At 32.2% G+C, this 27,885-nt stretch overlaps 1 protein-coding gene across 2 annotated transcripts in view; it reads left to right on the top strand.

Moving 5' to 3' along the window:
* Positions 1-27,885, top strand: part of LOC134706615 (integrin alpha-PS1-like) — a 60,296-nt gene that overhangs the window by 1,855 nt on the left and 30,556 nt on the right. For both annotated transcript variants that reach the window (XM_063565711.1, XM_063565710.1), the window contains exons 2-6: positions 9,306-9,433; positions 12,078-12,163; positions 13,859-14,023; positions 15,311-15,356; positions 20,064-20,186. In XM_063565711.1, the coding sequence (XP_063421781.1) occupies positions 9,306-9,433; positions 12,078-12,163; positions 13,859-14,023; positions 15,311-15,356; positions 20,064-20,186 (548 nt within the window). The remainder of the gene's footprint in view (positions 1-9,305; positions 9,434-12,077; positions 12,164-13,858; positions 14,024-15,310; positions 15,357-20,063; positions 20,187-27,885) is intronic.

Raw genomic sequence — 27,885 nt, 5'->3', positions numbered from 1 at the left:
TTTACATCTATTCAACTTTGAGCAGACTTCTACATGAACATTTTACAATTTAAGAATTTTAATGTCCTGTCCTGAAACTCCTGACCATTAAATAATTTACCTTAGTTTTCTAGTTTTAAGAGATTTTTTTTCTTCTCGACATGACATTCATGTAATATGACTGTTAATTTAAAACATTTGTTAGATAAGTGACTTCATGTGAATAATTTGGCTTGTAAGCTACATGTAGATTGTTTCATTACATTATTTTCATACTTGCAATACAAGTGCTGAACACATGAAGAAATCTGTTGAGAATCAGAAATATATGCTTTTGTTATGTCATATTACATTAGAGTTTCAATGTGAGAAAAAAGAAAATGTCTAGCTGCATTGCATGATTAACATCATTTACCACAAATCACATGTGCAAATGCCAAATACTTTTTATGTCAATGGTGTGAGAAATGAATGAAACCATACTTTCTTGTGTTCTGTGAAATGTTAAACAATGTTTTTAGTAGAAAATTTGCCTTTTTTTTCATTGTCTGGATATTTAAGAATTCATGATCACCATCACACATTTTCAGCATTATGGTCCATCCCTTTACAGTTTATCAAACACATGTGCATACAACAATAGTAGGGGGAGGGTTGAATGCTAATATACTGTTACAAATATGTTTTATTGTGGTTAATGTTAAAAAGCTTTCATCAGGCATTTAGATTTCTCTTTTTGAATTGTTTTAGATTTTATTTTTCTGGGGTAATATATTATAGCTTGATTTAAAGGATTGTTTTGCTCATGAGTTGACGAAGGCAATACATTGTACAATGAACTTAGTTGCATTTTGGTTTTAATTAAATGAATAGAATTAAGTGTCTCAGTGACAATCCTACCATGTCTCCTTATTTCATTATGTATATAAATAACACCCCACTGCCATTGCATAATATTTAAATATTTAATATATATAACAAAATTTAATTATTAGAAGTATTTGTACATTGTATTAGGCCAAAGTTTAGATATGTCCTATCATTGAATATACTATAAAAGTTCAGGAGGTTAATTACATAAATAAAAGTGTTGCTTTTAAATGAGGATCTGTATAGTTTTAACAGGTAAATACTACATGTAGTATGTTTTATATAGTTCGTCCTTTTTTAATTAAATGAATAGAATTAAGTGTCTCAGTGACAATCCTATCATGTCTCCTTATTTCATTATGTATAACACCCACTACATGTAGTAGAGTTTATGAAGTTTGTCCTTTTTTGAAATATTTGGTAAAAGAGATTAACCTACTTGAAAGTAAAAAAGACCAGTTCTGAGTTTCTCTAAGTGTATGTATTTTCATAATTGTAAAAAACTCTTGAAAATAGCCATGAAAGATTGTAATAAATCTGTATGAAATGGAAACTATTAAAGATAGCTGGATATTTTTCAAATACAGTTTAATTTTTGTTGAATGATTTACTCTGTCTGATTGATGTACTTTCTTTATCTGTCTGTATTTATAAACTTTTAATGTAATATATTCAGGGGCAGATCTAGCCATTTAAAAAAAAGGGGGGTTCCCAACCAAGGACAAAAGGGGGGGGGGGGTCAACTATATGTCCCCATTCAAATGCATTGATCAGCCCCCGGAACTCCCCCACCCCTGGATCTGCCAATGATATATTATTCATTTAGTACATTGTACCTGCTCTGGAAAAAAAATTACATTGCAGAACTCCTTATTTCTTGTGACCATTAATCATCTCTTTGATATATGCAATTAATGCATGCTGTATTTCTAGACTCCCCACTGCATTTTTCATAGGATAAAAAAATGTTTGATTTTAATCTTAAGGTTAAAAGGATCACTGAAGTTTAAAATTACAGAATTAAGGATTTTAAGCACAAGGACATACATTGTATATAAGTAGTTACATGTAGCTGAAAAAACTTACATGTATTTAAAGTTCAAATAAAAATGTAAATATTTACTTGTGTAAAGTCCAGTAGATAAAAAAAAAAAAATCTTTGATAAATCAACAACAGAAATTTTCTTTTTCTCTGAGTACATGTACAAATGTATGTGGGTTTATCAGAACTTTTCTTTTTGAAAGTGCATACATGAGTTTTACACTACAGTTGAAAACGTTATGTAAAAAATCAAGGAAACCTGGTTGAAGAATTTAATTTAAAACATGTTTATTGTATGAATATGTGTGTATATCATACCTGTAACATCTTCACTTATTTTATAACCCACTGGCTTTATATGGTGTACTATAATTTTTAAATGGAATTTTGATAACATATTTCTCTCACTCACACAGGGGTGACCTACATTTAACATAATAACTACCATTTGATATCAACAACTTGAAAATAAAATGACTGTCTTCTGATGTGTTTTCTTAGTTGGGTTGGATGCTGAAACATTTCATTCATCCAAATAATAGTTCTGAAGTTTTGAAAGAATGACCAGATTTGATTATTAACATGTACAATGTACTATGTTAATTTAACATGTAACTCAAATAATTCAAGCCCTTTCGTGTCTGATTTTCTCCCACACACAATGTAGTCTTCGAAGATCCGTGGAATATGACAACTGAATTATTCGGGTTATTAAACATGTTGAACATGAGTCAGCAAAATTTTATGCTCAATGTGTTTTCTGATATTCAAAGCAATGTTGCATTGCATTGATGGTTCAGGCCAGGATGACATGTATTTTCTAAATTATTATTTTTTTTTTTATTGCAATAAATTAGACTAGTCATAAACGAATGTTTAAAAATGCAAATTATAGACCTGTAGGCTGTACCTTGTACTTTTGAACATGATGCCAGAACAAAGATCAATATAAAAATGTTCTTGATATTTGAATGTCAAAATGAAAGTCCAAATATCACATAATGAAACAAATACATTGTATATGCTCATGTCCAGGACACCCCTAAATATAACATGTCTAAAAGGAGTATTTAAAGGATTTTTTTTTTATTCATGTATTCAAAAATGATGCTTAAGGAAGCTGGCTTGTCAGGTTTTGGATTTTTTGTCAGATTTTCGGAATCCTCTGGTTTTATCCATTTGAATGCCTTGAACAAATTTGACCGGTGACCCCCATTTTTCTTTTTGTAAATCTTTTACATGTATAATGATAAGCCATCTGATAAAGTCTTATAAAATTTTAATTATTTTTTAATAGTTTTTGAGAACTTAATCTTGTCAATGATAAAGCTATGAAAAGTCAAGAGAGAATATTTTCCCGCCAAAATTTCAATGGCTTATATCTCTTAAACAAGCATGGTGACCTATATATTTTTTTTGGCTCTTTGGATTCCTTTATTAATCCCCTATCAATTTAAACTAGTGTTTTGAAAGTTAATTACTTTGCAACCGATAAGCGAACTCCCTTAATATTTTTTCGCTATTGAAATTTCCAAAAGTGAGTTCTTTTTAATATCTTCGAATAATTTGTGGTGAACACTATTGCTTTTTTCTTATGTTCATATGCTATTTAAAGAATTATCAACTTCCATTATGAATAACAATGGACTGTGTTTTTACAGATGCAGAAGCAGGGATTTCCTCTGTTAATTGTGACAATAGATCTATTCATCTTACACTTGTTTCAGAAAAAGAAAAGTCTATGAAGTATACAATGTAACTATAGAACTTGTGTGTAAGGTAAAATCCTATTAAAACACTCTTCAGAACAACTTTCAAAATGTAAACTAAAAAAATAAATATTTCAATCCCTTTTGGTCACATAGAGAAAAAAAGTGACCCAATGTAACTTGACTGAAGTCTAGCTGAATAACTGATCATGTCAACTCAGCCACTCTTTGACAGTTTTTGCAAGGTTTCAATTGTTAAAACTTTTGTGGCAAAAAGCACTATACAAGTATCATGTCCCGGTGAATCATATTGCATTTTAAGCTACAGGCCAGCTATCCTGTATGTACTACAACAAATTATCAAGTTTCTGGTCGATTAATCAAGTAAATGATAGAGTTCAATTGATAGTTAATTTTATACAATATTCTCTTTATATGCATGCATATCTAGACATGCTCTAAGGTTAGTTTGAGGTGTTTAAATATTGAACATTTGTAAGTGCAGTTGTTTTTACAAGTTCTCAAATACCCCTGCTAATAAATTGTTTAGAGTTGTGTACAAATTACAACAAGGAAAATGAGATGAAACGATAAAATGTATAAGTCACTGTCAATACAAAACATTTATTTTCTTCATTTTTGTATGCTAAAAATAAAATCCCTCTTTTTCTATTTTCTATGTAGCCTTATTTTCCTTATAGGATCTCGTTATAAATCATTTACACAGGCAGTGCCAATATAAATTTTTACAAAAAGGAATGGTTCATTTGTATTTGGTGAATTATTAATTTGTTTGTATATGGAGATTTGACAGAAAGAAGTATAACTATAGGGACTCTAGTTTGACGAGGTAAACATTGAAGTGTATTCAAGTGTTACACTTGAGGATTCAAATGATTCACTTGATATGAATATTTATTACTGGTTAATCTTCCTTTTATAAAAAAAATGTAAATTAATGTATTTATTTGGTATACATCCAAATTTATAAATTTTCTAAAGGAATTCAGGAAATGAAAACACTAAAAATAGTGAGAAAAATCCAAATATATATGAAATTATGATGCATGGATGTGTCAGATGTAAAATGTAATGTTGTACATGCACAACGAAATGATTTGATGAAGAGTTCCATATCCATATTATATAAATGTATTATACTGTATTTCAAAATCAATATGAATGCTAAGTGTTGATCTTGATAATAAAGTTCATGTACATGTGCTAACAGGATGACAAACTATCATTTTCTGTTGATGAAAGATACATGAAGTGATTTGTTCCAATTTTTCATCCGGATTCTCAAGTATTATGAATATTCATAACTCTTCAAAAACATGTAATTTTATAAAAAGGATTTATTGCATTGCTTTATATATACATACACATCAGGGGCTGATCTAGCCATTTAAAAAGGGGGGGGGGGGGGTCTTTACCCAGAGTAAAGGGGGGGGGGTTCCAACTATATGGCTTTCTTTAATACTGCCATACAAAGGCATTGATCGTCCAAAAAAAAAAGGGTGTTTCCAACCCTGGGAACCCCTCCCTTGGATCCACCACTGCACATATAACAGACGTCCAAAAATGCAAATGCATAATTGTCTATTAGCTAGCCAAGCAATATTTTATTTTGTATCTTCTCATTCTCCTGACATAAATGGAAAAGGGTTTAATATGTATACAAGCAAAACAAGTTAAGGCATCACAAATATTTGTATAAAGCCGTCTTAACATGTTCAATTTAGGGAGTGGTTGTTGCATCTCTTTATCTTAAAATGTGAGTATGATGACTAGGTGTTTTTGAAGAAGCACTGATGTTGCTATTGCCATTTTAAACTTTCTGTGTTGAGTTTATATGAAGGTTCTTTCTGTATGTTTGCCCTGTTGTAGTTGTGGATTAGAATGACTTTACCCCTACCTCAATTATTCACAGCTTACATTCTCAAAGCTTTAGATATGAATTCCAGATACATGTATGACAGAAACAAAAGAATGCTTAAAAGTCACACTTCAGCACATTAAATCGGTATGAAAGGACTTTTTAATGACATGAATCAAATGATAAAATGAATGTACTTAACAGTTAAACATTTGATTGAGGTTAAGTAGAGAAACCAATTGATTTACTTCTTCTGCCTGAAGTTGTATTGCATTAAATGATGTTGATTTTATCATCAGCAATTATGATTTTGAAATCAATCTAGTAATTTTGTTTGCTAACTCTAAAAGCACCCTTCTACAAAAGTGCCTTGACTTATTTTCTTTGCTTTGATTAAAACATTTATATCTTTGTATATAGTGACAGAATTCTGATTTGTTTTGAATGAAATGCACATGGTTTGATGTCACTAATAATATTGTGAAGTTGTATTGTAAGTCAAGTAGTTTTAAAGTACTTATCAATTGTGAATGAGGAAAAAAATGTGTTTCTAATGAACATACAGTCATATTACGATAACTTAATCATATATCAGCTCACACCTCTCATACCACAAATATTTGTGTGTTGTTGTAGATTATTAAAGTGCTTGATCATATAATGAAGATGTAGGAAGATAAAATAACAAACATGATAAAATGTACAATCCATGCATTTATTTTAATCTATGCATTTATTTTACATGTAAATCAAACTATATTTTCTATATAATTTCATTAGTGTTAAGTATTGGTCTCAAATTTTGTTAACTGAAATCTCAGAGTCAGATCGTATTACAGTGTTCTCCCCAGGGCCTATTAGCATCATGGTAATGTGATGCTATCTGAATTGATTTTTAAATAGATTTTGTTATGGATGTGATACTATAATTTTTAGATACAAAATGGTATTTCAAATTTCCCTTTTAAGGAGGATATATATCTATATGAAATATCTGAGGAAACACTGGCTATAAGTTTCATCCCCTGCGTATTGTATATATATTTTCCACTAAACAAAAAGGAACTTTGCATAGCTAACTTGGGACTATTTACTGTGTACATTGTTGCCCTGTTTTATTTTATTCTTTCCTTTTATGTCTCCCTAAAATAATAACTGTCTTAACATGTATTAATTACTGTTCAACAATTGTAGACAAGATTAACTACCAAATATAAATTTGATATTTAAATTAACATGTACATACAGTATATACCTTTTAACAGTTGACCTCATCCTAAAAAAATGCTAGTTGTACATGTATATGTATATATCTGTTATTGAGGCCATAATGGTGTTATAATTAGCCCTTGACAATTATTCAGGTTTGAATATATTTATATGGTAGTTTGATTTTGATCAGAAGGCCAGATTTAAGAGAAAAGACATTGTTTGCACATGTATGACAATGGTTTATTACTTTTTCAGTCGACAAGTTGTTTAAAAATAGTTTCCAAGTAAAAAAAATAGGTCACATTGACCTATTTATTGCAAGGCTACAATATGTGCAAAAATAGCATATTTAGTTTTGAAATATGGACAGTTTTTAGGTTACTCATATATAAAGCAGAGTTGCTACTTTCTTACACATCTGGTATAGCTATGAATGTAAATGAAACAGTTAAATGCTTGGCCATTATCTGAATGTCTTCTTAAGGTAGATAGGGTGTCTTCCGCCATCTTGGATTTGGAAACAAATGCAAGGTCTAGATCTTTGATAGAATGTGCAAATATTTATAGGAGTAGGTATTAATGCATGAAAGAAAATTCACTTCAAGATAGGAAATGACATGTTTTATCATATTTATGGTTGTATTTGACAAAAAACAGAACATTTTTTTTTTTTCCAACTTTGCCACATAAGGGAGGCAACTCATATGCAAGGGCAGATAATTCAGATTAAGGTTCTTTTACAATAGAATGTGTTAGGAATTTGCCTATTTTATATTGAAGCAAGAAAACGGGACCTGTGTTTGTAACATATCTAAATCTTTGAAAAGTAATTCCAGAAGAGTCCAACAAATCTTGCTATCACTTAAAAGAGAGGTGAAAGATACCAGAGGGAAATTCAAACTCATAAGTTGAAAAAAAAACTAAAAATAACCACCATGGCTAAAAATGAAAAAAAAGACCAACAGACAAACACAACATAATAAGCCATTCCTCTGCCTTTAATTTTATTCTTACAATTTGACCTACAAACACATCAAAATTAAATACATTCTAGGTTATTAATACCCATATAATTTTCATCCAATTGTTAAAATTATTTTTCTCATTTTCACTTTCACAGAGACCTGGTAAATGATAGTGTAAGGGTGAAGCTATTTACATGAGAAAGCTTGTTATTACATATAAATAATTGCATGGTATGAGCTGGAGATAAAATATGTTTTGATTAGAAATGTACAAGATAAAGATGATGAAGATGATATTGAATGCATGTTTTTATACCCTTGAAACATACAGATGTTAGTTTTCTATGTAGACACAAATTATAGAAAATATATTTTGACAAGAATCTTTGAGATGATAAATTAGGGACAGCATTCATGACAAAGAACATTTCTTGTGTTATAAAAACAGACAACTATAATTATTTTCATTCTTCTTCAATGTTCTTGTGTTCATCAGTCCTCCATATTTCACAGAGTATATAACAGCAAAAGCCATGATGAATAGGAAATAATGTTAATAAATACACAAGTACAGGAACTTTTAAATATTACAAATTAAAACTCTTTCTTTCATTCAATCAGGAAATATTTAAGAAATAATTCATGGGGTCTTGAATATATCGTGATTTTACCATGGGTTAGCCATTAATGATTAATATTTTACCCTGAGCAATAGCGAGGGGTAAAACATAGGCTTAAAGCTTAAGGGACAACCTGTGGTTAAATCACGATAATTTCAAGCCCCCTTGAATTATTTTGATTCTAATAGGACATAAAAGGCAATTGTTTTGGATTGAAGCACTCTAGGTGACGGCATTATTTGCTGTTTCCATAAAAAACACTATTAAATTGATGTAAAAGAATAGAGCAAATTGATTAAGTGACATGCTTAAACTATTTACAATAAATTATTTAGATAGGTTTGGAAGAATATAAATGACAATTGTACTTATATGTCTTACAAGTATACAAAAAATGGTTATACATATAACACATTTTAGCATCGTTTGTTTACGTTTCCTTGTTTGCGATGATTTTCGGTTACACAAGCGTGTATTTCCCGTATAAATGCTTAAATTCTGACGTGATAGTTGTATGACATCTGGAAGCTCATTCATAAAAAAGCACATGACGTTGGTGTGTACTCAAAGCATTTCAAGGACATCATTTTAGAAATAGGAAATATATAATTAGTATACAATGTAAATATTTATAAATACAAGCACAGGAACTTTATAAATTTCACAAAATAAAACACCTTCTTTCATTCAATCAGGAACTATAATTGGGTACTAAATGGTTGTGTGTTTCTTGTTAAATGATTAGGATGTTTTGTGATTTTTAGCCTTTCCAGAAGAAAAGTAGGGTCACAACAGTTCAAAATCACTTGCCTTCAAGATTCACTATACAAGTTTCTTAATATCGAAAAAGTTTTACGTAATTAAAAAAAAAAGGACAAGTTGTCTCCCATATATTTGATATGGTGCATTATATGAAAGGTTTATGTATTTCACTTATCTCTTTCTTGTTGTTTTTATATATGTTAAGTTTAGAAATTGACAAGAATTCTGACTGACCATCTATGATATTTGAATGTTTTATAATTGCAGGTTATTAGTTGGTTCCCCAAAGTTATCACGACCTGGTGATAGACACAATAAGACTGGAGGTTTATATAAATGTTCATTTAATTCTTGGTGTCCAGAAAGTTGTGCCATACAGTTACAGGCAGAATCTGGTGAGATACAAATAGTATTGATATTTTCACTTCACTTGACTCTAATGGTTGTCTTTATCTGGTAAAGTGTGGGGTTATTTCATTATGACCTTAAAAAAAAATGTCAAGATTAAAAGTGAGATAAAGCAATTTTTTTCCTGAAATGAATACGATAAAATGGAGGGATTGGGATAAGTTTCAAACATGACATATTGCACATATTCCATATATTCTGGTCAATCAGGAACATTTACTGGTAAATACTGTTATTTAGGGAAGTCCATGGGCACTTGCTACAAACTTCAAGAAAAGAAAAAAAAAATGTCTACCTCATGTACTGAAAAGAACATGTAAAACTATATAATGTATTGCTGGTTGTTCAAATTCACATGCAAATATATACTGCCTTAACCACAAGTCTGAAGAGAGAGGATTTGAAAAATTGTAAAATAATGTGATTGACAACCAAAATACCAGTTTATCTATTTACAAATTAGAATTTGATAGCTTAATCATTGTATATTGTGTTGTATTGATTACTCAAGCTAGTATGCTCCATTTTTACATATTATATGGACCCAGTTGGACAACAAATATTCAGTGTGGTAGATTGATAAATAACTGGGATATTGATTAGGGTAAAGATTGATGAGAAATTCAATGATGAAGGATATGATCTTATATATAAAAGCATTTATAGAAAAATCACATTGTTTCTTATTAAATGTTAAAAAGTTTGATGTAAACTTGTGAGATGTTCTTGCACATGAAACTTTTAAAGTACATTTATAATATGTAATATATATAGGATAAGAACAAACTGATATACTCGAACCACAGAAAGCACTTCAATTTTTGTCTGACATTCTTAAGATATGAACATATTTACAGTTAATGTTATTTTAAATCTTAGAAAATCTCTTCACTAACAAAAATAATACTAAAGCCCTGTTGTCACTTTCAAAAGTTCCCCAAAACAATGTTGGCAAATTTGTCTGTTGTTGCTATCAAAGTTTTTTGGATATGTCAAGGAAAAATGGGGGAACTTAACAAAAAGTATACAGTGGTTCCAAATAACTTCTCATTGTATGACTTGTAACATTGCTCTTTTATATATCACTTTATGCTAAATTTGAGGAGGCAAATTAAATGTCATTCATGTTTTTGTCGAGCCTGCGACTTTAGTCGTAGAAAGCTCGACAGAGGGATAGTGATCCGGCAGCGGCGGTGTTAGCTGACTTTTTAAAAGCTTTATATTTTAGTAGGTGGAAGACCTGGATGCTTCATACTTTGTATTTAGATGCCTCATGTTACGTAGTTTCCGTCAGTCACATGACCAATGTCCTTGACCTCATTTTCATGGTTCAGTGACTACTTGAAAAAAAAATTAAAATTTTTTGAAATGTTTAATTCTCCCTTATTAGTAGTAATAGGATAACTATATTTGGTATGTGCGTACCTTGCAAGGTCCTCATGCCCGTCAGACAGTTTTCACTTGACCTTGACCTCATTTCATGGATCAGTGAACAAGGTTAAGTTTTGGTGGTCAAGTCCATAACTCAGATACTATAAGCAATAGGTCTTGTATATTTGGTGTATGGAAGGACTTTAAGGTGTACATGTCCAACTGGTAGGTGTCATCTGACCTTGACCTCATTTTCATGGTTCAATAGTTAGTTAAGTTTTTGAGTTTTGGTCTTTTTTTTATAATTCTAATACATGAATAGGTCAACTATATTTGGTGTATGGAAATATTTTATGATCTTATTGTCAGTTGGACATGTTTTATATGACCATAAACCTCCTTTTCACGGTTCATTGCTCATGTTGCTCAGTGTTAAGTTTTTGTGTTTTGGTCTGTTTTCTTAACTATAAGCAATAGGTCAACTATATTTGTTGTATGGAAGAATTGTTAGCTGTACATGTCTGCCTGGCATTGTCCTACTGACCTTGACCTTATTTTTATATGGTTCATTTGTCAATGTTTAGTTTTCTTAGATAATGTTAAATTTATGTGACAGTTGTAATAAAGCTTTATATTTAGGACTATCTACAAAATATCAATGATTAGTAAAGAAGGCGAGACATTTCAGCGTGTGCACTCTTGTTATCTAAAAGATGAATTTAACACTTATTAGACATTGAACCAATGTGATCAATTGTCTGCTTTTTTGTTCATAATAGTTATTAGTTTGACTGAAAGTCATCTTTCTTATCAGGTCTTCTTTCTTGCCATTTTATGCAATACCAAATGGAATAAATTTGATTATTGAAACAAGATTTCATCATTCATAAATCAAACTCTGATTGTCAAATTCCTTTCAACAGATGCTTTTTGATACACACTCACTGACAGGGATACAACAACAACACATTTTACCTAGCAATGAACTAAAAATGTTCTGTAGTGGATCATTGCAAAAAGGTGCAAATACAAACTGATACTAGAAATCTAATTTTGGTCAACTGCAAAGTATTGTTGGGTGCACAAATCGTCTTGGTAAAGCACAGTAAGTAAACAACCTAGATCATCTTCAAGCATGTGCCCATTAGTACAATATGTAAATCTGATAAAGGACAAAAAAAAACAACACATCTCAGGTGCATAAAACCATATATCTGCAAGTTGACATATATATGTAATAGTAGTATTTTTATATTGCAGATGACATAACTAGTATTGATGGAACTAGAAGTGACCAATGGTTTGGGTCGGTGGTGAGAAGTAGTGGTAAAGGTGGATATGTTGTGGTAAGTGTTATATATAGTTAATATCAGAGCTGTAGCTATAGGCTGGTGGTGAGGTTTACAAAGAGCTTACATGTGACATGCTTACCCTGTATATTGTAGATCATTAGTGCGAGGTAAGTAGTTGGAGTACAAGGTAAAGTTACATTTCATAGATATATATTAGGTTATGTAGATATATATTAGGTTACATGTTTATTTGTTAAAGATATCGATACAAGTCAGGGTTAGGAATAATATTCTGTGGTATATGTTGGTGCAGGGTTTCCCCTGGGTCAATTATTTTTTTCGCCACCTCTTTTGCCAAAACAATATATTTTTCGCCACTTTATTATTTTTTTCGCCAAGTAAAACTATATGCTTGAAACGCATGTGTAACTGAAACGACTTTGAAGTACCCACTCAAATTAATGATCTATATGAAAATTAAATGATAAAGTTATAAATCAGAGACCTTTCTTGCTTTTGAACATTTTTCGTCATAACAACATTTTTCTTTTCTGGACTATCATTAAAAGAAGGAGAGGAAGCGTAAAAATTTTGATTCAAACACGTGCTTCGCAAAGTTGTTAATAAATCCCTTTTGTGACATGTGACAGAAGCCATTTAACCATATCATTTTGTCATATCATACAATCAACACCTTTATTAATTAGTCCTTTGATGTCGATAGCTATGAATGCAATCAGCTGATTATTGATTTTCTGTCCGAATCTTAACGAGTCCAAGGTGAATTCTGAGTATTGTCTGATCGGTAAAGCCAGAGAAACCCGAAAAAAGTAAATAAATAAGATGGCTGAAAATAAATCGTTATATATATTTCTTTCGCCAAATTCTTTCGCCAATGACTTATTTCAATCGCCACAATTATTATTTTTTTGCAAATTGCGAAAAATGGCGGCCGCCAGCGGAAACCCTGTGTTGCTGTTTTTTTATATGAGTGGAAATGTCAGTGGCATTGTAGGTAGTAAGGTTTGGATTATGGTAAAGGAGTTGTTGTAGTAGATGTTTTTTACTGTTTTAGATAAGTAATATAAGATGGTTGTAAGTGGTAGTATGTATTTTAATATGGTGGATCAGTAATATATTGCTGGATAGTATTTTTCTAGAAAGTATTTTTGAATACATTTGTTTTTTAATATATTTGATCAATGGTTTTGGGTAGTTGGTTAAACCTGTGGTAAAAAGTAGAAGTAGATTTAATATATGGTCAAATTGTTGTATTTAAAAAAAATTGTAGGTCAGTGTTTTGAGTTGGTGCATGATCAACAGCAATACCAGTATACACATTTGTATCATGTAATACCTTTATTTTCAATCCATGTACAGTCTTTTTTTTGACTCAATAAAATTTATCAACACATTTTTATAAGATGTCGTCTAAATAACCATTGAGATGACCTTCAAAGACTGCTGACAGTCATATAACCTAATATAACCAATTTTTAAACATAAACATAATATAAATAAATAGATAGCAACCACATGCAATTGGAATGTCTAGGTCTGTTTGATTTCATATTGTAGAAAAAAAATATGTTTATCATTGTGTTTACTTTTACAAGAATGATTGACTGCTTGAAGCAATTTATTGCCTTTTCCTTCAATACATATATGCTGTATTAGATCAGTTTGAAATTCAATGTTAATGTGTATAAACAATGTCTTTAACATGTATAACTCTTATATCTTGTATAGGTCTGTGCCCATAGGTATACTATTAACTATAGTGGTGTGGGAAAATGTATAGCCTTGCGGGAAAGTTTAACATTTCACAAACTGGTAACACCATGTGCGGATGACCGAGACCAACACAAGGGAACATCATATTGTCAGGCAGGGACATCAGCTGATATCAACATGGTATGTTCTTGTATTTAACAGGTTTTGAGAAAATACTGTTTGAATTAAAATGTGTATGGTCAAACCTGTTTCCAGGCTTATTAATTCCCAAATATATGCCCCTGTCGTAGTGGAGGGGGCATTAAGGTTTACTTTTGTCTGTATGAAGGTCCGACCTTACGTCCAAAAGTTGGTTTCCCTTCTTCAACTTTCTTTGGAAAGGCTAGTTTGCCTCAACCAAATGCTATTAAACTCATACACAATGCTCATTACCACAAAATACAGATCAAGCATGAATTTTGGAGGCGTCACATTAACTGTTCTAGAGTTATGCCCTTGTACAAATGGAAAAAAATGCTGAATTTTCAGTTTCTGTTTCTAAAATTAAGTTTACCTCAAACCAAATTTCATGAAACTTATATACACAATACTTATAACCATAAAACTCAGATCAAGTACAAATTTGGATAGGGTCTCTTTTACTGTTCTGTTATGTCCCTTTATTATAAGTTATATGGTTCGCTACTGACCCCGTATGGATCCATAGAGGGTTAGTAAAATCCATAGGGGGTCAGAAGTTAACTGTATAACAAATTTATCGCACACTGTGTTTTGTTGAAAAATACATAAGGTAACACAACAACATTAATAGATAACATCACCATTAACGCGTCTTGAACCCCCTATGAAATTTACTAACCCCATATGGTCTCATAGGGGGTCACCACATGACGGCGTTAAAACCAATCACTACGTGATATTTTACCAGCGGTGCGATCAAACATTTTATCGTACCGCGGCTAAATTATCACGTTGTGATTGGTTTAACACCGTCACATGGTGACTCCCTATGAGACCGTAGGGGGTAAGTAAATTTCATAGGGGGTTTCGTGACGAGGGAATGGTGACGTGATTTATTAATGTTGTTGTCTTTCTTTGATTATTTTTCAACAAAACGCAGCAGAAAAAGTCCAGCGTACAATAAATTTGTTAAACGGTTAACTACTGAACCCCTACAGATCCATAGAGGGTGATTTTACTAACCCTCTATGGATCTGTAGGGGGTTAGTAGCGAACCATATAACTTATAATATGATACGCAAGCTTGGGCATCCTCTGTGTCCCGTGGACAAATTCCCCATTTTTGTTTCTTCTGTATTTTATTTCCCTTAAAGTTAAAAATTACTGATAGAGTATATGAGTATTTTTAAAACTTTATTTTAATTGTGAAAGTCATGAACAGTTTCATAATGACATGTACTTGTAACTTTGTTCTTGCTGTGAGATTTTCCAACCTTTTTTTTCAAGGATGGTACAGTAGTCCTTGGAGGTCCAGGTGTAGGAGATTGGACAGGTTAGAATCTTTGTTTTTCACATTATTATTCATAGTTTTTAACATGAGTATAAAACGAATAAGAATTCCATATCATAAAAAATCTAAGCTTCACATATTTTATCTACTGACAATTATTAAAGACCATGAAAATCATGAAAATTCAATCGCACTCTTTTTATAGTATGAATAAGAAATCATTTGAAGAAGTCAATTCTAAGTTGCTTTGTAGTAGGGAAAATTTTAGTTTAAAAGATAGTAGTGCATTGGTATATCCATGCAATATGTTTGTTGTAAAATGCAATTGTAGCATTGACATGTCCATGCCATGATAAATAAAAATGCCTTAGGTAGCAATACACAGTTAGGAGATTAGTTTCGCATTATGGCCCCTGTGGATTTTTCAAATAGGAAAGTTATTGTGTAATAAAATTCATTTTTAGACAGATGAGTGCTAATTTAGCCTTCAAAGGTGGTTTATAAGAGCATCAAGATTATTTTTTACATGTTTTATGGGCTGTTTTCTGTTTGACAGTCCGTATTTTCAAAGCTAGACCGGCCATTGGTCCAGAAATTAATGTACTGTTTACAAACACTCTTTTTCTACACGAAGTTTTTGACGCAATTTTACAAAAAAATGAGATGAAAGACACATGATTTTCATTGGATTTGCTGAATGATATATGTACACAGTTTCAGAAAAGGTATTACTTCAAGCAATTGAAATTCTACTTTTAGTCAAATTTTGGGGAAATATGTGACATCTTTCCCCCCCTTTTTGCAATATTTTATAACAAATAAATGCAGATTGTTGCCATGGTTACACCAAAAAGAAATTATATTTTACCATTTTATATACTGAAAATAAAATCTATGGAAGATTCTGATTACATACATATGCCCATATATGACACAAACAGTAAGCTTGATATTGCAAGAAAGCAATGAAAAGGGAATGGTAAAATTCATAAGGGCAAATTTTTGTATTTTTTCCTAACTGTTTATTGCTACCTTATGGCATACTTACCAAGCTCAGAATTGTATAATTTAAGACTTTTCATGCAATAAATCTATTGATATTTAGATTCAAAATCAACTTCTGAGTAAATTAAGTGTTTAACAATGACATTATGAGTCAATTTTATTGTTTACAGTCCTTAGCAACCAAAATTAGACATTTTGACACTAGGCTTCTATTTGTACTCTATCGGCTTAACGCTTGCTTCTGATGGATTGGGCTGCATGTAGTAGCCCAAGTATTGAACGCGTTGGTTTTTTTCTTGCGAATATATCATATTATTGTTTTTATCAAGATTTCATGTTACATTTTGGCATATATTAGATGTATAGTTAAATCAGATGTAAGAAATTGATTCCCTATCACCAAGTTTTTTAATCAAGTCTTTGGTATGCAATAAGCATAAAGATTAACATTTTTATGCTTAAAATTGCTCAATTTTGTACAATGGTGCATCATCAGAGATCTTATTATGATATTCAACATTAAAAAACTGACAATAGAGGTACAGTTTTTAAGATTTGGCTAAAACTTGAGGTAGAGACAAGATTTTACACTTTGACTTGGCACCTTTCTTAAAATCAGTTTTTGTCGCGTTTCAGTGTCAACTGCTAACCTTCATAAAATATTCATTACTCAACCAATTTAAAAAAATAAAAGGCCATTTTACTCGTTTTAGCTAGCAAAACTCAGAAAATAAGTTAAAAGGGAGAATTTGAAAAAAATATTTACTATTAAGGTAGCAATACACAGTTAGGAGATTAGTTTCGCATTATGGCCCCTGTGGATTTTTCAAATAGGAAAGTTATTGTGTAATAAAATTCATTTTTAGACAGATGAGTGCTAATTTAGCCTTCAAAGGTGGTTTATAAGAGCATCAAGATTATTTTTTACATGTTTTATGGGCTGTTTTCTGTTTGACAGTCCGTATTTTCAAAGCTAGACCGGCCATTGGTCCAGAAATTAATGTACTGTTTACAAACACTCTTTTTCTACACGAAGTTTTTGACGCAATTTTACAAAAAAATGAGATGAAAGACACATGATTTTCATTGGATTTGCTGAATGATATATGTACACAGTTTCAGAAAAGGTATTACTTCAAGCAATTGAAATTCTACTTTTAGTCAAATTTTGGGGAAATATGTGACATCTTTCCCCCCCTTTTTGCAATATTTTATAACAAATAAATGCAGATTGTTGCCATGGTTACACCAAAAAGAAATTATATTTTACCATTTTATATACTGAAAATAAAATCTATGGAAGATTCTGATTACATACATATGCCCATATATGACACAAACAGTAAGCTTGATATTGCAAGAAAGCAATGAAAAGGGAATGGTAAAATTCATAAGGGCAAATTTTTGTATTTTTTCCTAACTGTTTATTGCTACCTTAACAGTAATTCATGTTTTTGATTTTTGTATACGCCCGTCAAAATTTTGACGGGATGTATTATGGTATACAAATGGCCTGTGTCTGTCTGTCCCTCTATTCTTCTGACTGTCTGGCGTAAACATGTCAAACCGTAACTTGAGAATGACTTATCCAAATTTCATAAAACTGAACATAGTTGTTTCTTATGATAGTCAAATGATCTGTATACTTTTTGGTGAAAATAAGATTAAAACTGGTAGTGCCTTATCTCAAAAACTGTTTATAATTATTGCTTAAAACTTTACACACTTCTAGGTTATATTAATCTTTAGATCTGTATACTTTTTGATGATGATTCAAAATTTTGTTTTTAGTTATTGAGTATTTTGTAAAACAAGAAAGGGGGTTTGCACATGTCGCACCGTATGTCAGAAACTATTTATGATTATTGCATAATAATTAGGGCCAAGCCTTTAGGCAGGTCGCCCTAGAGTGATCAGTCTGTCGGTCCGTCAGTCCGTAAGTCTGTTCGTATGTCCGTCCGTAACACTTTAACTTTGTGTCCGCTCCATATCTAGAGAACCATTATGATTTCATATGTCCGCTCTACCTCTCGAGAACCGTTAATATTTCATACTTTATACTTGACCGTCTGTATGTCGGTTTGTACATGACCATATTCACTTTAAACAGGTGATCAATACAGCAACCCATCAATAAGAAGGCCTGCTTGACCATTTTTGTAAAACAAGAAAGGGGGTTTGCACATGTCGGGCCGTATGTCAGAAACTATTTATGATTATTGCATAATAATTAGGGGCCCGCCTTTAGGCGGGTCGCACTATAGTGATCAATCTGTCCGTCTGTCTGTCCTTCCATCTATCTGTCAGTAACACTTTAATTTTGTGTCCACTCCATATCTAGAGAACCATTATGATTTCATACTTTATACTTTACATGCTTATTAACCACCACCAGAGGGCGTGTCATGATGTATGTACAACTTCCTAGGTCAAAGGTCAAGGTAAAAAAACTTTGGTTTCAGTTGACAACCGTGTGTCCTGTGGTAAAGATCGTGTCCGCTCTATATCTTGAGAACCGTTATGATTTCAAAGTTTATACTTGTCATCCATTTTAACCAACATCAGAGGGTGTGTCATGATGTATGTTCAATTTCCTAGGTCAAAGGTCAAGGTAAAAAAAACTTTGGTTTCAGTTGACAACCCGTGTCCTGTGGTGAAGATCGTGTCCGCTCCATATCTAGATAACCTTTATGATTTTATACTTTATACTTAACATGTTTATTAACCAACACCAGAGGGTGTGTCATGATGTATGTACAACTTCCTAGGTCAAAGGTCAAGGTAAAAAACTTTGGTTTCAGTTGACAACCCCGTGTCCTGTGGTGAAGATTGTGTCCGCTCCATATCTAGATAACCGTTATGATTTCAAAGTTTATACTTGACATCCATTTTAACCACCACCAGAGGGCGTGTCATGATGTATGTACAACCTCCTAGGTCAAAGGTCAAGGTAAAAAAAACTTTGGTTTCAGTTGGCAACCTTGTGTCTGCTCTATATCTTGACAACCGTTATGATTTCAAATATTATACTTGACATCCATTTTAACCAACCCCAGAGGGTGTGTCATGATGTATGTACAACTTCCTAGGTCAAAGGTCTGTCTGTCTGTTGGTCTGTCCATCGCTAACAAATTTGATCCACACTATATTTTGAGAGGACAGCTGTTATTGAAACATACTTTATACCTGACAAACATTTTCAACTTAACATATATATTAACCAACACCAGAGAATGTGTCATAATGTATGCATCCTAGGTCAAAGGTCAGTCCGTCGGTCTGTCAATCCATATATCCAGAAGTCACCTTAGAGTAGTCAACAATGAGTTCATATCATGCAGTCATATCACTATTATACTATGAAAGTAAGTTGAGAATAATTATCAGTTTTAACTTAAAATCTTAGAATAAAATCACACATGAGACTAAGTAATAACTTCAAATAATGCTTCATATCAGATTATCCATACAACTTATTTACCCCACTTTATTGACAGCGGGGCCCACAGAGATGGCTCCCATCTGAATGGTATCTAGTTCACACACAAGACGACGGCAGCTGTTTATTTTGAATTGCAGCAAGACAGGAATAAGTGATAAAACTCATCTAATAAAATGTGATTAAGAAAATATGACTGCAACTAACAACTTTGTATGTATAGAAGAATTGTAGTTAAGTCAGTGGTCAAATTGCTTAATCACTTCTTGTTTATAAAGTGGTCCTAAATTCCATTTATTTTTTAGGTGGTGTGTTTACATTACTTGTGAAGCGACAACTTGGAGTCTCCCTTATTTATTACAACTCACCATGGAGAGCAAAGGAGCCAGGCAGAAAGCCAGCACCAGTAGATTTACATTCATATATGGGTAATGATGTGTTAAGGGCTTAAATCACTAAATTTATATATCAATCATGTCAATAGAAATCAAGAACAATCAATACTGTGATAATCCTTAAACAAGCTGACATCTATTTTGGTTCTAACACAAATGACAAGATGTAACACGAAAACATGTCCCAGCTGAAGGACACCTCCGGATGTGGGAATTTCTCATTACATTGAAGACCTGTTGGTGACCTTCCGCTGTTGTTTTTTCTATGGTCAGGTTGTTGTCTCTTTGATACGTTCCCCATTTCCATTCTCAATTTTATCAGGTTAACCTAAAATACACAAAATACATGATGCCCCCTTTTCTCAAATAGCACAAATCGTGATTTCACCTTTCTCAAAAGACAGTAATTGTATAAAACCTGATGCCACCTTTACTCAAATAGCACAAAATACATGATTTCACATTTACTCAAATACACAAATACATGATGTAACCTTTTCTCAAATAGCACAAATTGTGATGTCACCTTTCTCAAAAGACAGTAATTGTATAAAACCTGATGCCACCTTTACTCAAATAACACAAAATAAATTATGCCACCTTTCTCAAAAGACAGTAATTGTATAAAACCTGATGCCACCTTTACTCAAATAACACAAAATAAATGATGCCACCTTTCTCAAAAGACAGTCATTGTATAAAAGATGATGCCACCTTTACTCAAATAACACAAAATACTTGAAATTGCTTTGACTCAAATCACACAAAATAAATAATGTCACCTTTTCTCAAATAACACAAATTTATCGCTATTTTGTGCATTTTTACTTTGACCATTTTTTTGTGGTAATTTTTCATATTATGCCACTTGCTTAAGATGTAAAATTATCGCTAGAAACTAAGGATTAACCTTTTCCTCCATGATTTTTTTTTTTTACATACCTGTTTCGCATAGGATTTTTCAATAAAATGTTCAAAATAAGCTTACTTTAATGAAATATTGACTGTGCCTTTATAACACCAGCTATATATATATAATTTTGGTCAGCTGTATATCAAAATAAGCACTTTACTTTCTTAATGTTTTTTTTCTCATATATTTGGTTGCCATGGAAACAATTTTATAGATATAAGTATGAAAATATGCTAAAATTAGGATAGCCACTTGTAACAGCAGTTAAATCTTCTAGAAACCATTAATTGTTTGACTGACTATGGATAACCTGAATGTTAACTTTTTAATGTGCTTTAAGTCTCCATATTTCTCCATAGCAACAGATTTCTTTCCCTAGCAACAACAACAAATTGTGATGAAAACAAAAATTATATTTGATGACTGTTATATTATATATATAAGAAATATTAAGAGATGTTTTATCATGATATGTTTCCCTAGCAACAAGTATCATCCATAGCAACTAAGAGAAATATGTTTAAAAAGATGAAAATTGAACAGCAGTCCATAGAAAACAGCTTAAAAAAATTAATTTCATTCATTATGATGGCCATGACATAGCACAAAAAAAATCAATATACCAGTAAATTTGTTTTGTTATCTAGTATTTTAATTAAATGGTAATCCATGTTCTTCGTGATACTGTCCAAAGCATGAATCTTTACATGAGTGAATGTTGCAATTAATGCAGCCATAGACAGTTTCTTTTTTTAGCTCACCTGGCCCAAAGGGCCAAGTGAGCTTTTCTCATCACTTGACCTCCGTCGTCGTTGTCCGTCGTCGTCAACTTTTACAAAAATCTTCTCCTCTGAAACTACTGGGCCAAATTAAACCAAACTTGGTCACAATCATCATTGGGATATCTAGTTTAATAAATGTGTGGCTTGACCCACCAAACCAACCAAGATGGCAGCCATGGCTAAAAATAGAACATAGGGGTAAAATGCAGTTTTTGGCTTATAACTCAAAAACCAAAGCATTTAGAGCAATCTGACATGGGGTAAAATTGTTTATCAGGTCAAGATCTATCAGTCCTGAAATTTTCAGATGAATAGGACAACCCGTTGTTGGGTGGCTGCCCATGAATTGATAATTTCAGGGAAATTTTGCGGTTTTTTGTTATTATCTTGAATATTATTATAGATAGAGATAAACTTTAAAGTGAGCAATAATGTTCAGCAAAAGTAAGTTCTACAAATAAGTCTATCTGACCAAAATTGTCAATTGACCCCTTAAGGAGTTATTGCCCTTTAAAGATTTTTTTCACAATTTGTTCATCATGTTGACTTACTTTAAAAAATCTTCTCCTTTGAAACTGCTGTATCAATTTCAAATTTATAAACAACATTAATGTTCAGCAAAGTAAGATTTACAAATAAGCCAACATGACCAAAATGGTCAGTTGACCCCTTTAGGAGTTATTGCCCTTTAAAGTCAATTTTTAACCATTTTTAGCTCACCTGGCCCGAAGGGCAAAGTGAGCTTTTCCCATCACTTTGCGTCCGGCGTCTGTCGTCGTCCGTCGTCTGTCGTCGTCCGGCGTTGTTAACAAAAATCTTCTCCTCTGAAACTACTGGGCCAAATTGAACCAAATTTGGCCACAATAATCATTGGGGTATCTAGTTTAAAAAATGTGTGGCGTGACCTGGCCAACCAACCAAGATGGCCGCCATCGCTAAAAATAGAACATAGGGGTAAAATGCAGTTTTCCCCTTGTTACTCAAAAACCAAAGCATTTAGAGCAAATCTGACATGGGGTAAAATTGTTTATCAGGTCAAGATCTATGTGCCCTGAAATTCTCAGTTGAATCGGACAACCCGTTGTTGGGTTGCTGCCCCTGAATTGGTAATTTTAAGTAAATTTTGCCGTTTTCGGTTTTTAGGCCATACCAATTTGATTCCTTGTTCGACAGACTCGCCCGCACCTATTTTTTTCAAAACAGATTTTTTTTTTTTTTTTTATATATTCCCGCTTCCCGCATCCGGAAATGTAATCATGTCCATTTCCCGCACCGTTTTTTTTGGTAAATATTCAAAAGGATATCAACATCTGTTTTTAAAATCACAGTCTAACCAGTGTATAAGGATTTTAAACATTAAAGCACCCCACCACACCGTGTAAATATCTGTAAGAATATTTGTTTTAGCATGAAACCTATTTATCCAAAGCGGGAGTGCTCTGATATAAATTTAGAACATCGGAAATACCTTTTAAGAACAAAAAATAGTTTCTTTCCCCCTTACTTATATTCCCTATTAACAAATGTTCGTTGTTAGAATAAAGTACAAAGAACTTCTGAAGGATTTGCCTTCAACTGCAATTATATTGTATGCTGGCGAAACAAAACTATCCATAGCCGCTGCATGTGTATGCACCTGTCCTGATTGATTCAGGGGCCTGTCGTTTAGCATCGTTTGTTGATGTTGTTCATTGGTATTTTCCCGTTCGTATATCATATTAGATACTTGGTTTTCCTGTTCAAATTGTGTACGCTAATAATTTTGGGGTCCTTTTTAGCTTGCTGTTTGGTCTGTATTAAAGCCCCGTGTAAAAGGTCGTACTTTGACCTGTGTTTGCTATTATCAGGTTGAGAAAAAGTTTTTTAAACAACTTTTTCTAAAAGAGGGGTCCACTTTAATATTTTGAATAATTATTAAACTGTTAAAGTAAATTAATTTGTTAACATGGTTAAAGTCCAGAAATATTACAAAAATTCTTGGACATTTTTTGACCATTTATTTTAATACCAGATAAATATATAGTTCTTTGAGAAAATATGAACCCTTTTGAACAAACAAATATATTATAACTTATATTGATCCCTCATAAAACATGTAAAAGGGATAAATTTATAACATTAAGGGTTTCCCCCAAACTGAATATGACTTGGATGGAGAATTGTCTCATTGTCATACATAGACCAGATTTAATTATTTCTTGGTGAATAGGGAAACAATACTTCAGAAATTAAAGAAATGTCAAAGTACAAGTGATAAATCAAGTTTTAATATAGTCAAAACCTACTATTTTATGTTTACAAAAAAAAAATTATAATCGCTCGCCTCTACTTTTCAAGCTTCGCCTCAAAAATTTGCAAATTAAATATTTTTTTATTAAGATTTTCAAATCGCTCGCTCGCCCCAAATTTTGGAGTCCAAAAATCCGTAGAACAAGAAATTAATTTGGTGTGGCCTTATCTTGAATATTATTATAGATAGAGATAAACTGTAAATAGCAATAATGTTCATCAAAGTAAGATCTACAAATAAGTCTGCATGACCGAAATGGTCAGTTGACCACTTTAGGAGTTATTGCCCTTTATAGTCAATTTTTAACCATTTTTCGTAAATCTTAGTAATCTTTTACAAAAATCATCTCCTCTGAAACTACGGGGCCAAGTTCATTATAGATAAAGATAATTGTAAGCAGCAAGAATGTTCAGTAAAGTTAGATGTACAAACAGATCACCATCACCAAAACACAATTTTGTCATGAATCCATCTGCATCCTTTGTTTAATATTCACATAGACCAAGGTGAGCGACACAGGCTCTTTAGAGCCTCTAGTTCGTAAATCTTATATATCTTTTACAAAAATCTTCTTCTCTGAAACTACGTGGCCAAATTATTCCAAACTTGGCCACAATCATCTTTGACGTATCTAGTTTAAAAAATGTGTGGTGTGACCCGACCAACCAACCAAGATGGCCGCCATGGCTAAAAATAGAACATACAATGTAGGGGTAAAATGCAGTTTTTGGCTTAATAACTCAAAAACCAAAGCATTTAGAGCAAATCTGACAGGGGTAAAATTGTTTATCATGTCAAGATCTGTCAGCCCTGAAATTTTCAGATGAATCGGTCAACCCGTTGTTGGGTTGCTGCCCCTGAATTGGTAATTTTAGGGAAATTTTGCTGTTTTGGGTTATTATCTTGTATATTATTATAGATAGAGACTGTAAACAGCAATAATGTTTAGCAAATTTAGAACTACTAAAAGTCAGCATGACCAAAATGGTCAGTTGACCCCTTTAGGAGTTATTGCCCTTTTATAGTAAATTTTTAACCATTTTTCGTAAATCTAAGTAATCTTTTACAAAAATCTTCTCCTCTGAATCTACTGGGCCAAATTAATTCAAACTTGGCAACAATCATTTTTGGGGTATCTAGTCTAAAAAATGTGTGGCTTGACCCGGCCAACCAACCAAGATGGCAGCCATGGCTAAAAATAGAACATAGGGGTAAAATGCAGTTTTTGGCTTATTACTCAAAAACCAAAGCATTTAGAGCAAATCTGACAAGGGGTTAAAATTTTCATCTGGTCAAGATCTATCGGCCATGAAATTTTTAGATGACTCAGACAACTCGTTGTTAGGTTGCTGCCCCTAAATTGGTAATTTTAAGGAAATTTGCTGTTTTTGGTTATTATCTTGAATACTATTATAGATAGAGATAACCTGTAAACAGCAATAATGTTCAGCAAAGTATGATCTACAAATAAGTCAACATGACCTAAATGGCCAATTGACCCTTCAAGGAGTTATTGCCCTTTATAGTCAATTTTTAACAATTTTCATTAATTTGGTAAATTTATGTAAATTTTTACCAAATAATTTTCTCTGTTACTAATGGGCAAAGTTCATTATAGATATAATTGTAAGAAGCAAGAATGTTGAGTAAAGTAAGAACTTCAAACACCTCACCAAAATACAATTTTGTCATGAATCCATTTGTGTCCTTTGTTTAATATGCACATAGACCAAGGTGAGCGACACAGGCTCTTTAGAGCCTCTAGTTTCCTGTTAAATTAGAATAAATACTCAGATTTATGGTAATAAAGAGTTGTGGTATTTAGATATTGAGTGGATTTAATATGTATGTTTTATTTGAAATAACCTTTGTTTGTCCTTGTATTCAGTATTTTAATTCCAAAACTGAAAGTCATGAACAAATATTTATGAGAAGTATTATACATGGACTGGATTTAATTGATACAGAGAAGATAAGAAAAAGAACATGTAGTTAATGTGTAATATGGTGCGCATTTAGAATATATTTGCCATATAAAGTTATTCAATACTGAACTCATTCCTGGAAAAGCAGAACCCTTTAATTTTTTGGTGTGATGATTATTACATCTAATCAGGACATGTAGTTTGAACCCAACCTCCCCATTTTATAAATGGCTGGATCCGCCCCAGGTCTTAGATACAAGTACATTATTTTACCCCTTATAATACCAGCACTTAACTATTTTTTTTTTAACATAACCCTCTTCTGTTGAACTCTACTTATAGAAAAGACATCTTTTTGACTCCCCACCATCCCTTTTTCCCAGGTTCATAGAAGATTTTAAAGAAAAAGATGAGGTTGATGGGGGACAGTTTCATTTATAAGACATGAATCATACACCAATCTCAATATTTGATTAAATGATAAAATTTTGTTTACCTCTTCTCAATGCTGGTCATTTTCGTAAGTTTGTTGTGCATACAGGTTTGTTTGCTCTGCTAGATGTTGAAAGAATCGCTCTTCCAAAAACAACTGAAAAAAGTCAACAGCTTGTGCGTTCAATGGCAACATGTGTACAGGACCTGTCATTTCACTAAAATCTGGGATATCTATATCCTCCAGCTGTTCTGACCAAAAGTCCTCATCAGATGTACTAGTGAGTTGGCTGCTAGGTATTTCATTTAGCTGTGATTCGAACTCCCCATCACTGTCCGGCAATTCATCATTGTCTTCCTCAATATTGGAATCAGGGTTTCTGTTGGAAAGATCTGAAGCTCCATCAGATTCTTCATCAAATGATAAGTATGATGTTCTCACTGAACTAGGTGGGCTAACAGAACCTGGACTTTCACTTTCGTCCTCCAAATCTGATAATCCGAAACCCGAAAATTGCGAGGATTGGGAAGAAATGCCAGTCGGCCATGTTTTTATTACCCAAAATGAATCTTCAAGTACACAAAAGTAAAAGCTGTGTATTTTTTTGGCAAAATGATATATCATGAACATAGAAATAGAAGTTCACGGAATACTGTATGGATGTTTTTATGAAAATAAGTACGAGAATAAAAGGATTTCGTCTTTTTTATGCAAAAACAGCGGTGCAAGTGGGGTACTATTTTTGTTGATTCCGAGTTGTGGGTGGGGTTTTGAAGTCCGAGAAGACAAGGTTGAAAAACTGGTTGTTTAAGTTAAATTTTTCAAGAATTTTTTTTTTAGGCTTACAGATTCAATTTTCATAAGATATATCATAAAAATGCAATGAAAGGTTTATTTTTTCTGGTTGATAATAGTTATATGTTCCCGCCCACTGTATGACTTGTTGATGCGTAATCGCCGGAAGTCTGAAAAAGGATTCCCCAAAGAATTCACATGTTTACATTTTACACAGTATCAACTTCTTGTCCAAAATGTGTCGGAAAACAGAACGGTATGACATCGACTGCATAGCTTTCATTTCCTAAATGAATTCCTGATATTCCAAATGTTATTTTAAGCACAATAACGTTTTATAGAGCATTTGATTGCAATTTTCTTGTTGCTTTAAACTTGGACTCACATCGACTTGATCTTAATCATTTTAGAAATTCAAAAAATCTTACCAGCACTCAATTCACTTCAAACTATATGGTACAAAATGAAGATAGTGCATTTAATTTACAGTTTTATTAATAACTCATGACAGAAATCATATTTAATTCGATTTTGGCTACTTTGAAAAGTTGTCAACAAAAAATGAGACAAAATGGCGAGGGCGTTAAAAAAAAA

Source organism: Mytilus trossulus, chromosome 2 (assembly GCF_036588685.1).
Source record: "Mytilus trossulus isolate FHL-02 chromosome 2, PNRI_Mtr1.1.1.hap1, whole genome shotgun sequence".
Classification (NCBI taxonomy): domain Eukaryota; kingdom Metazoa; phylum Mollusca; class Bivalvia; order Mytilida; family Mytilidae; genus Mytilus; species Mytilus trossulus.
Note: the sequence above shows the minus strand (reverse complement) of the source record. Positions and strands in the feature narration are given on the sequence as shown.